This window comes from Nyctibius grandis, chromosome 2 (assembly GCF_013368605.1).
Source record: "Nyctibius grandis isolate bNycGra1 chromosome 2, bNycGra1.pri, whole genome shotgun sequence".
NCBI classification, from domain to species: domain Eukaryota; kingdom Metazoa; phylum Chordata; class Aves; order Nyctibiiformes; family Nyctibiidae; genus Nyctibius; species Nyctibius grandis.
In genome coordinates, this window is record NC_090659.1 from 104,400,911 (window position 1) to 104,413,432 (window position 12,522).

Genomic DNA, 12,522 nt, shown 5'->3' on the forward strand with positions numbered 1-12,522 from the left:
ACCATATATATTCGCATATATATACGTTATACACATGATGTATATACACAAATATATATTAGCACATATATTTACATATTAGACATTATGTATATAGACATGTATAATACATGCATAACATAATAACAAAATAATATATATACATGTATATATATGCTGATATGATACCTGCTTATATATACACACAAGTATAGGTATGCTAATATATATGATATATATGCATGTGTGTACACACACATGTATGTGTACACTTGAAACTAAGTAGCTTCCTTCTATTTCCTCTGAGCAGTCTGTGCATCTTGTTTGGATTCCTTTTATGTTAAATCCCTTCTCTCTCACTGAACCTATATAAAAGGGCACCTTCTGCCAGATCAGATAGGCAGTCATTGCTTCCAACTTCCTTCTTCACTTTCTTTTTTTACAGAATTATCTTCAAAAATCTTAAAACCCTCAGATTTGATAAAAAAATTGACAGCAAAGAAGCTGCAGAAGTAGCAAGTCATTTCTTCATTCAAAACTAAAATCCATTAAGAAAATCTTGATTGCATCAAAATACACATCTTGGATCAAACTGCTGAAGCTATTCCAGAAGGACTGAAGACACTTTTCTATGAAAAAAGTCTTTTTTTGTTTGTTTTAAACTTAGAGGAAGCAAAGAATATTATTCCTAAAATTAATCTTCTCTTGTTGCTGAATCACAGAATAATTTTGCTGTGTATTATCATCTTACTAACTTGTAACAGGTGTAGAAAAGTGGAGTTACTATCAAGGAATTAAAAAACCCAACAAAATATTTATTTCTGGATAAGCTCATGTTTTGCTACAGGAGTTGATGTTGCTGGATAAAAAAAAAAAAAAACATTATGAAAATAAAGGAAATCGTAATTCAAACTCCTTTTTTCTTTTACCCCCCTAAATCAGAGTGTCTTTTTCTGAAGCACAACAGGGCCATTTTGCTGAGTACTAATAAGCAGACACTGGCAAAGGATTAAACCGAGTATCCTGGAAGTAACTATAATACTCCTAAAGTTCAATTTGCCAACTTCTTAAAATATGAATTATAAAAACTGAACCAACTGAATCTACAGCCACGTATAAAGAATAGTCTTTCCATGCACACAAACTAAGTATGACCTAGCAATTTTTATGCCTGGACAACCGTACACAAAATTGTAACACATAGATTTGCTATTACGCTTTTACCTTTTGTCTCCTCTTTTCTTTTCGCTTATCTTCAGTATCTTGTAACATTTTTTCTTTCCAAAGATCAAAAAAATAGGAAGGATCAGTATAGAACTTTAATCCATCTTTCTTATCATCCCTAGAAATACAGTAGAAGAAAAGCTAAGAAAATATGAATTAGTATTTTTTAAACCAACAAAACTCACCTTCGACAATCATCCAAGCTTCATCTCTTTTGCGTTACAGGATGACAACATGCCAAGTGTATTAAATGCCACTCTTGGTACTTAGAGCTCACAACTGCTTTGATTTAAATTAAATAATTTAAATAATTTAAATTCAGCAGATGGAAAAGACTTACCAAGAAAACTAATTTATGTAAATTTCACTAAAGTATCCCTAATAAAACAGGAATAATAATAAAGGTCACTGACACTGTCATCCAGATACGTATTAGGACATAGCTGTGCAGGACAGCTGATTGATAACAACTCTTACTAACTGGATGCCCATAAACACACACCACAATTGTCTGTAGCAGTGGCAAAAAACATGTTCTTCAGCTATAAAACTAACAATTTTACCTTCCAAATAAAAGCTCTTAAAAATAAAATACACTGCAAATGCTATGCCATTCCAAAAAAAAATTCAAATAATTTACTACAGATTGAGTGCCTGCTTTACACAGATACCCAGTCTAGTACCTCTCAAAACGTGAAGGACACAGTAAAAACATGTTGTCCACAACCCTTCGGACAGATAAATAATACTAATTTCATGAATAACAATAAACTTGAAGGAAACAGAAAAAGAAAACAGGAAACAAAATCCTGCTTGCTGCTCTTTTATTCACCAGCAAGTAGCCAGGAAAAGAAAAGGTAAAGATTGTGTGTGCGCACACATGTATGTTGGGGGAAAGAGGGAGAATAGAGAGATGCAAGGCGAAAGCAACAAATCCAGCTTTCTGGATAATGAACCAAAGAAAGCAGTTTAGTATATTATTAATTTTCTTTTCACTTTTTGCATCATCAATGGCCCTTGCTCACTGATCCTGTGCTGACACGTAACACTTATGCTGAAATACAGTGATTTTTGTCAGGTACAACTTATGATTGTAAGCGTGATAACAGAAACTTTTGTTGTCATGAACAGAGAAGCCCCTGAAAAAACAAATCTCAATAACCAATACAGCTTTTCCCTTCTGCTGTCATTATTCTCTGCCTATAACTAAGAAACAAAGGGCAAAGTACAAGAATGTAAACAATAAATATTTCCATACCTATAAGGTGAAAGAATATTCAGAGGTGGTGGTTTGTCACTCTGATTATAAATATCAGCCACCGGGTTAGGAATGCTGTTCTTTGAAACTACCTGCTGATCTTGAACTGTTGAGCTCTTGAATGCTTTTTTCATGTTGATATCCTGTAACGACACTGTTAGAAACAAAAATACATTTATCACAGGTCTGAAATTATCAAAAGTGGATAAACAAAGTCCATTTTTCACTAGCTACTTAAAGAATTTTCAGCAAAATATAGAAGGAAAACGGAAAGATTTTTCTTTAGTGGATAATCATGATATTTAAGCACAGAGGCATAAAAGAATTACCATAATAAATCAGATTTAAGTCCCACTTGGTCCAGAATCTCACTTAAAATAATGGGACCACGGACTATGTCTTGGAAGATGATGCAAGAATCCTGTCATATGTAGATGTCCAATGATCTTCCCCTTTTTGAGGTTTAACCTGGACTTCTAGTAGCAGAGAGACTGGCTTCAAGCCTGAAACACAAGGTCTGGTATTCCTCTGACACAGTATGTTTTATAGTCACATGTGGTATCCATACATATTCAACTCCATTGTAAGTTTAATTAAATTATCGTCTCCACAATCTCCTGTGAGAGAGAGTTCCACATCTTTTACCATCTTTCAGCTCCAAAATCTTTCCATATTATTGAACATCCCTTGATCTTAAGTCTTCCTCATCTCTTTATAGAGATAAATACTTACCGTCTTTATACAGTCCAGTAACATACTTCCATTTTATCTTTTCACATACACAATTCCAGGGGAAACAATACTAGCCTTTCCATTCTTTCTTTTCAAATGAAAGATTTAAGTTGCTTTTAATTGTTCCTGTCACTTTTAGCAAGACTTACTTTCACTCTCAATATTGATTTTCCTGCGATGGAGTGACCATTGTTAAAAAGATCCAGATAACGCCAATCACAATTGAAAAGTGACAGTAAGCTCTCCACACTATCTTAGGCAACCTGAAATACAGGTTTTTGACTGCAAGTGAACAGAGCGCTGGTCTTCACTGGCTTGTCTACAATGACACTAATCATTTCTTGAATTGATCCAACTTGTTTTGTAACAGTGTAAGCTGTAGGAATAGTGCAAACAAAATGCACTGCCTTGTTTTCTTTTTATTCTCACTGACTTTTCATCTAATATTTCTTGCCCATTCATCTAATTTACTGAGTCTTGAGAACAAACTGTGATAATTTCACAAGGTAACTGAACAGTACCAGGCAAAAATTTAATATATTGATGACCTGCAAAACCAGAAAGGCTTGATACAGACCCTGTCTGTATCAAAGTTTGATACAGACCCTGTCAGGTACACTGTTATCCTTTGTCATGATGGAAGCCACATCCCACTCAGACTTCTCCACTCAACTATTTATGTTATCTGTGGTGAGCTCTTGTTTCTCACTCCAAGACCACTTAGATCCCTTAGTAGCTTTTAAAATAGCAAAAATATTAGAAATAGAATATTTCATTCCAAATCGTCCTCTTCCCCCATCCAGGTGATCTGAAGTATCAAAACATCATTTTTGAGAAACTACTTTCTATTTAAAGCTGCCTCTAAGTAGACCAGTAAGGTATTTCAGGCAGTTTTTTCAGATGTATATATCTGAATTGTTACATTCTTGTCTGAAGGAAGACATTCAAAAGAGCACAAATCCCATTTTTTATGGGGCTTTTGGGTAATCTTTTGAAAACTTAACCTCCATTACTTTAAGATGTGTTTTTGGTTTTTTTTTTTTTTCAACTGTAGTGTTTTATATATATATTTTTACATATACACTATATATTAGTTATACCTAACAATGTAAGAAATCACTGATGCAATTAAATCTAAAGGGTTTTTTTAAGTCAACCTAGCAACTGATGTTTTACTTAAATGCCTAAGCTACCCAGAAATATATTTAGTATTAGTGACAGTACAATGAATTATTATAAAGATTTCAACTTCTACAGCTAAATAGCTAATAAAACTTCCTACTGACACTGAAGTGACAGCAGTTTGTATATACAGCTTATTAATGTGAAAGACAATTAGCAACGCAAGAGTAGTAACTGATGTCAATTTAAAACAAAAACAGATCAAATTCTCAGTCCGTACACTGGTTTCCCCTTCCAATAGGCTGCTTTTAATTACTCTCCAAACTCTGGAAACTAGCCAGGAGGTAGTCCATAATACAAATTAGACATTAAAAAAAAGAAACAAAAGCAAAAACAACCTCTGATGAGGACTGCATTTCCAAAAATGTTGGACTTACAGTCATGAAGACTGACATCATCCACCTCAGCACGGAACAAGTACAGTGTAAGAATATCATCTAGTTTGCTCATATTACCACCACAACATGCCTCAAAAACTAAGCTGAATAGTGACCCCTTAATAGCTTTATGTTCCCATATAGCTCTTTGACCTCTAAGACAGCAAAAGAAAGGTGCTAGTATCAACTCTGATACTCTGCCAGTTAACATGTTCCAAAATGAGAAAAAAAAAAAATCATACATGTAATAATTTTCAGACAGTAACAAGCTAAAAATGGAAGGTTAAATATTACACTATTAAATATCAACAGTAACATTTAATATTGGCATTAATAGTAGTAATAAATATAATATAGAAACTATACAAATATAGATACTAAATGTAATATATAAACCGTATAAATGGTACTATTAAATATATCACAAGTAGCATTAACTACTACTGAGTAAATATTATACTATCATCCTGATGCAGCAAGCTTTTACATTTTACTAAATGTCAGGAATTTTAATTTTCTGGAAGACAGAAGGAATCATCTAAACAGGGAGTATATGCATTGGCTGGCTCAAACATGTAACTGCACATGTAAGCAAACATGCACGTTACAGCTTTTAGAGCTAGACAGACAAACACGTTTCACTTACCCAAGTAAGTGCTTTCAAACAACATAATGATGTTACTTAAATCCTTTGTGTTTACTGTGTACTTATGATGTGAATGACTAAACATGTAAGCAAGTGAGGATGTAACAGCATTTCAAAGGAAATACTGTTTCTAGTGACTAGAAACCCCTAGAGAATTTCACCTGGTTGATGTAAACATGCAGTGCCTCATTTAGCTGAAGAGTATTATAAGATCTTAGATGACTGCAGAACAGACACTACTACTACAGTTTGTGACCACGCTACCCTAAAATAAATAAATAGATCTACTGTCTCAAACTTTTTCCAATATTCTGACTTATTTTTAGTAAGGTCTAGATTTAATCACTTCTGATTTATTACATTCACAAACTAAAAGTTTTCCCTGTGAAAAAGGCAGCTTAATGGCTCCAATTACTACAGGGGCTTCTTGAAGTAATACTAAGTCAAAAATTAAGACAGTTTATGACTCGAGAATATTTTTTCTCGCTCTGCTAACATGATTTTTCCCAGCTTGCCCTACTGAGAAAACAAGATGAAATATCAGTTCAGGATTACTTTGAAAAGACAGAGATTGTTGTGTAATTAAATACTGTGGTCTTGTCAATATCACTTCTGGCTCAATGCTTTCATGCAATTACCTACCCTCTTCTACCGTTGAATCCAGTTGGGTAACTTTGACAGCAAGGCGATCAATTCTGTCTTGAAGGGAATTTGCTCTGATGTAGAAGCTGTTGGCCTCATTAAACAATTCACCAAATATGTCTTCAGCATGTTTGCCTGTGTAAGAAAATAGACAGGGAAATGCCTTTGCTAAAGGCTTACAAAACACAAGACAAACGACTTCAGTGTCATGAAGTTATAATAAAACACAGCAGCTGTAGGATTGTAACAGTGCAGTTTGTCATTCAGCAAAATTCTGGGCAACCGATTTGCACAAAAATCTCAAAATATACCAGAAACACTGCCTGAAGTCTGTTCTCCTGGACACTCTGCTTAATTCTTCTACTTAAACAGGGAGACTTTCAAATTTTAATCCTTATGTAGCTGAACTACTGCCAACAGACACACAACTGATGATTAAAACCTGCCTCATCCTGGGATGCATCAAACGCAGTATTACTGGCCGGTCAAAAGAGGTGATTATCCCACTGTATTCAGCATTGGTGCAGCCTCACCTTGAGTACTGTGTGCAGTTCTGGACCCCACCATTTAAGAAGGATGTGAAGGTCCTCGAATGTGTCCATAGGAGGGCAACAAAGCTTGCAAAAGGGCTGGAAGGAGTGTCCTGTGAGGAGTGGCTAAGGACTTTGGGCTTGTCTATATGGAATATATATAAACCACTCAAATGACCATGACATCAAAAAGAACAGCAATTGTTGACATTTTAAGTTTAACCATATTAACCAATCTTAATATTTTACAAAAAAAAAAAGTACAGATGTAATGAAACTTTCAGTCAGGATCAAATCCTGTGAACATTTGGAGACCACAGTACAAAATAAAAAACAGCCACACTTAGGAAGTCAACAGGACCTGTACCTTTCTTGAATCATTTACCTGGGGGGAAGAGAAAAACACCACCGCTAAACAGTATCTGAAAGCACTCTTTGTGAATTATGAATGAAAAAAAATTGTAATTTGATTGTCTTGCTTTGAGTGGAGGACTTTATCAGTAATACATTTGTTCAGTAAATGTAAGATCGGCCAACACATAACCCAAAACGTTAAATACTTTGGTGTATCCAAGCTCTGCTTCATACGTACATGGAAGGTGGATGGGCAAGGTGTGCTGCCTACCTGCTTCTAATCTCCTCCCTCTCCAAAACAGAAGTTGCACAACCACAGGTAGTTGAGGCTGAAAATCTAATCCAACACCCTGCTCAAATCATGGTCAGCCAGAGCAGGTTACTAAGGACTGTGTCCAGTTGGGTTCTGAATACTTCCAAGGATGGAGGCTCTGCAACTTCTCCAGGCAACCTGTGCCAGTGTTCAACCACCTTCACAGCAAAAGTGTTCTCTAAGTGCTTCCCAGCAGCTAGCTGAGGTTCAATTATAATCCCCTTTTGATTTAGTTGCTGCAAATGAAGAGGTTATTCCAAGCTATAGAACAAATAGCTTTTCAACTCTTCAGCTAAATAAAGCAGATATTACATTCTTTAGCCACCAGTATTCAAAGCTTAAAACATCAATAAATTTTAATGGATGTTAATTTATGTTAATGTATTGAGATCAGCATGCTGAGCAGGACTGCTGCATTCTAGGATTAAACACCTCACTCCTAGAGAAGTCAAGCAGACGGGTGCTTGTCAGTTATCTTTTAGGAGGCAAAATAAGTCAAAGTTGATTTGTGGGAACATACTTCTTTCAATATTGCATTCTATTTTTTTTTTTTTTAAACACTTGCCACTCTAAAACAAGTGAAAGACAGGTTCGTCAATCTCCTGTCAGTAAAAACAGTGACATGGTAAAGCAATATTGGAACACACTATTCTGATTAACATGATGCAGTAACTTTTAGAAATAAAGTAATAATTCTCTCGTGTTTTCTATATTACCATCTTTTTAATTAGATTTTTTAACAATACAGAAACAAGCAGAAAAACCTATCTGAAGTTACAAGCATGTATTTTTCAACTTGAGAGCTGATTTTGGTACTATGAGACAGTCATCTAAAAACATGAGGTGCTTCACAACATACAGGCAACCTAAACATTCATTTATAAAAACACCAAAAGAATTAGGAAGTCTTTCCTTCAAAGGCTCCCTCCAACCACAGAAGTAGTTGAGCGGAAATTTAGCCATGATGCTGCCTCACCAAATCCCCACTCTCCATAGGTTTTACTGTCAATTAAAAGAAGTGCCTCTTTCTATCATTTCCACAGGTCACCTTCACAGAGCTGTGTATTTGATTGCTCACAAAATAAATTTCCAAGCATTGTGAGACATTTATGGAGATCGGTAGTTCACAAATAATTGAAATCATAATACCTCTACCCAAGTTCTACAGTAATTGAGGACTGAAGGAAGACCAATGTCTTCCAGTCTTCAAAAAGGGCAAGGAGGAGGACCCAGGCAACTACAGGCTGGTCAGCCTCACCTCCATCCCTGGAGAGGTGATGGAACAGGTCATTCTGGATGCCATCTCTAAGCATGTGGAGGAAAAGAAGGTTATCAGGAGTAGTCAACATGGATTCACCAAGGGGAAATCATGCTTGACCAATCTGATAGCCTTCTATGAGGACACGACCAGCTGGGTAGATGAGGGGAGGGCAGTGGATGTTGTCTACCTTGACTTCAGCAAGGCTTTTGACACTGTCTCCCCCAACATCCTCATAGGAAAGCTCAGGAAGTGTGGGTTAGATGAGTGGACAGTGAGGTGGATTGAAAACTGGCTGAACGAGAGAGCTCAGAAGGTTGTGATCAGCGGTGCTAAGTCTAATTGGGGGCCTGTAGTTAGTGATGTTCCCCAGTACCCAATGCCAAAAAGCCAACTATACAACTCAACCCGATTTGGCAGTGGTAAAGAGCAGAGTCACACAAAGCTGGATGCAGTGTGCTCAGGCCTACATGCAAACTAGTGAAACTCCGAGCCAATGGCCCATCTACCCAAGAAAATACTAGGAGGCGAGTTGGAGGACACCACTCTCTGCGTGAAAGAAAAAGTCTTCCAAGTCCCCACAGATCACGCTTCCTCTGTTCTATGTTGTATAGCAAAAAACGCTTTGTATCACTTGCATATGGGTCAAAGAAAGTAGCTCTGTACCCATGTACTGATGGTTTATACCCACCTAGAAATAAGATTTCAGCCTGACAGGTGGTATCTGAATGAATGGAGAAGCCAAAGATACAAAAACACAAAATATTTAAGGACTCACAGAAAGGAAAGAAGAAGTGGCAATGCAACTTGAAACAGTGAGTATGTTAATGTACAGACTGAAATCTAATGAAGAAGAGCTCAATACAGGAGTACATACACAGGTTTTAACATTTAGTCTTCAGTGACAATCAGATTAACGTATTATTTCTTCCCCATACATACACATAAGCAGAACTCAGGAACTAAACCATGGCGCAACAGATCCTGTTGCAGAGAGCAGCTTTTTTCACTCACTAGCATCCTGCAGCCATCAGACCAAACTCCACTGTCAAAAGTAAGGGAGTATTTTGTGGAAGCTTTCTTCAAAGCCTTTGCTCCATGACTGTGTTTACTAGGTAAAGCATCATGGTACTTACAGGTGCAGGCTGCAAATGCTCCCAGTCCTCCCCCTGGTAGATTCTCTCCTCCCAAGTGTAGGTGAATCCCCTAGTCAAGCTTTTGCCTTATATTAAGTGCACGGTTTCATAGAGAACGCTGCTCACTCTGCCTGTGCTCCAAGCCAGCTGGCTGCAAACAAACCCAAATCTGAAGGCATAACAGAAGAAAAGCTCCACTGAGAGCACGTTCCCTTTGGATTGGAATTTGTTCACGTCTCCTGAAAAGAGCAGAGGCAGAAGCAAGCCAGATTTGTACGTAACAGCACAGATATGCCAGTTTTTAAAATCCACGCTGAACTCACAGTGCAACATTAAAAAACAGTGTGACTACAAGACAGACCTGTACTTGCCCTCTCTATGCTTCAAGCTGTGGGAACACCAACAAGCTCTGATGCTGTCAGCAGGACATACTACATGAACTCCAGCACAGCATTTTTCTATGATCATTTCCTTGCTCCTAGTTGGCTTGAAACACAGGCAAAATAAACAACGTCTGCAGAAAAAAACCCTCTGTAAATATGACAGATTTTAGACTTTGGACAAGCCTGGTGGTAGACTTCACTCATTAAATACCATGTTTAATCGCTTAAAACAAAGGACATCACTTATTTGTATAGATCTTTAACTTGACACTAATAAAGTACTTTAGGGCTGTCTAAAGAGACTTCTGATGACCCAAGAAATCCACTAAGGGAAAACTGCAGGATATGGATTGTGTAAGTAGCCAATTCCTCAGCAACAATCATAAGAGGATCTGAATACGCAATGTAACAGGCAGATTAGCTGCAAGACCAAATCTGGAGAAATGAAAGCTAGACACTCCTAGCAAGTCAGACAAATGAAAAGTGTATTATCCACCCTTTGGCAATCACTGTACAACACCAAAATGAGGTCTTGTCAGATATCCTTGAATGTAATTAGGAGACATTAGCCATTCTTCTCATTTTCTGAAACTTAAGGATGTCAATACTGAGCAACTGCCTGATAAAACAGTAAATGAAACTCAATGACAATACAAATACAAATTAACTACAAATAACATCAGACACTAAATCGGCAGCTACTGCTCAAGAAAGATCAGAGAATCACTTGAAAACTTCCCTGAAAATATCAACTCAATGTTTAGCAGCAGTCAAAATTTTATAGATTCTTAGGGAACTAATGATAAAACAGAAAAAGCTTGTTTTGATTATGATCTGAAGTCCTCAACACTCCACCTTAAAAAGACCTTAACACACTCTAACTTACATATCCAAACCAGAAATAACAATGATCAGAAATGCAAAATGGTTTTTACCAAGAAGAGTGCTAACAGATCAGGACACTCCAACCCGGAAAAGACATCACTAGGAGAACACAATTAAGATTTTTATTAAATCACAGATGATTATGGAAATACACGAGATGAAATCACCTTTCATTATTTTTCATAACTCAAGAACTGAAAGGTGCCAAAAGAAGAAACAAATCAGCTTCTACTGTGGGACATTCTGTTACAAGTCATTGGGCAAGAAAAAAGTGCAATTCCTATTTGAACACATCTAAGCAATTCCACAGATGACAGGTTTACAAAAGATCATTACACAGGATGATTCAGAGGGACCTCCAGCTCAGAAAATCCCTAAATCACTGACTACTTGAAAGGGGAACATGCTGTGTTTCTTGTACTCTTTCTCTAAGCACAGGCTATTTCCTATCATCACAAATTGAACACCGGACTTAGTGGGACCCATAATCTAAACTCCATACAGACTTTCTTACATTCTTAAACCACTTCCATTTACAAAGTGAAAAAACTGATGAAGTGACAATTTCTTTTCTAGGACCAGAGTTATCAGCACAAACAACAGCTGCTGATTGTTAAACACTCTCTGAAGAAATCTCTTTTCTCATTCATTAAGAAGTATTATTCCTCTTGCAACCACTCCAAGCATGCTTCTAGAATTGCTAGTTGTGGTGTCAGCTGACAGGTGTACTGTACTGCATAGGCTACTCTGTACGGAGCTGACGCTAGCTTGCCTCCACAGCAGCCTACAGGTTTGTTCAGTGAATGCCATTCTTTGGATGTATGTGCTTAATTTCATTCATATGAATTGATCACACACATATACAAAGAAAAGGCTTAAGAAATATTAGCACATTAAGACAAATAGAAATTTCAGTCAAATATGTCATTCGATGCCAAGAGGCAGAAGAGTTTGCTGGCTTCATCTTGTACAACTGAAAGCTCAGAATAACTCAAGTGCTAGCCTTGTTTCTTAGAGCAATTTCTCTCACCGTAGAAAAATTCCTGGTTTTCTATGGCATAGCTTTTTGGTTGGTTTGGTTTTTTACACTTGTAAATCTTAGAGAGGCTCTGCTTGTATAAACATCAAAATACAGAAAAGCATAAAAGCAATGAAGTAGCATTATATTATTACATAAGTGGCGATGTCCTGTATAATAATTTTACTATTTAAAACAAGCCATCTTAAAGCTTTTAATTTATTCAGTTTTTCACCAGGAATCAAATACTTGCAGGAAGTTACAGATACTTACTTAAGCTGCTTAGCTGGCGTATGATAGCAGCAAGGGTACTATTCGTTACACATTCCAGTTCACTAGTAATTCCCTCTGGCAGAGCTCCTCGGCAGAGATGCCGTGGTTCAATGTTCCTTTTCACCAAAGGCATGGCTCAACCTGGAATTTACAGAAAAATATTTATTATATTTACAACAATGAAAATAAGAGCTATGAATCTGTGTAGCACACATTCAGGTTTTTTTCCTACAAAATATACTTCACCTTTCTTTTTTTTAAAGCACTTGCTTCAGCCTGTCTGACATGAGATATTGTACAGTTCCGACCGAGGCAATGGAGTCGTGTGCTCA

The 12,522-nt window shown here is 36.7% G+C and overlaps 1 protein-coding gene across 3 annotated transcripts in view; it reads right to left on the reverse strand.

The window, feature by feature from the left end:
- WASF3 (WASP family member 3) overlaps positions 1–12,522 on the reverse strand; it is an 83,133-nt gene that overhangs the window by 14,300 nt on the left and 56,311 nt on the right. For all 3 annotated transcript variants that reach the window (XM_068424372.1, XM_068424391.1, XM_068424383.1), the window contains 4 exons: positions 12,191–12,331; positions 6,041–6,175; positions 2,462–2,615; positions 1,204–1,321 (listed from right to left, as the gene is read on the reverse strand). In XM_068424372.1, the coding sequence (XP_068280473.1) occupies positions 1,204–1,321; positions 2,462–2,615; positions 6,041–6,175; positions 12,191–12,323 (540 nt within the window). In that variant the 5' untranslated portion in view covers positions 12,324–12,331. The remainder of the gene's footprint in view (positions 1–1,203; positions 1,322–2,461; positions 2,616–6,040; positions 6,176–12,190; positions 12,332–12,522) is intronic.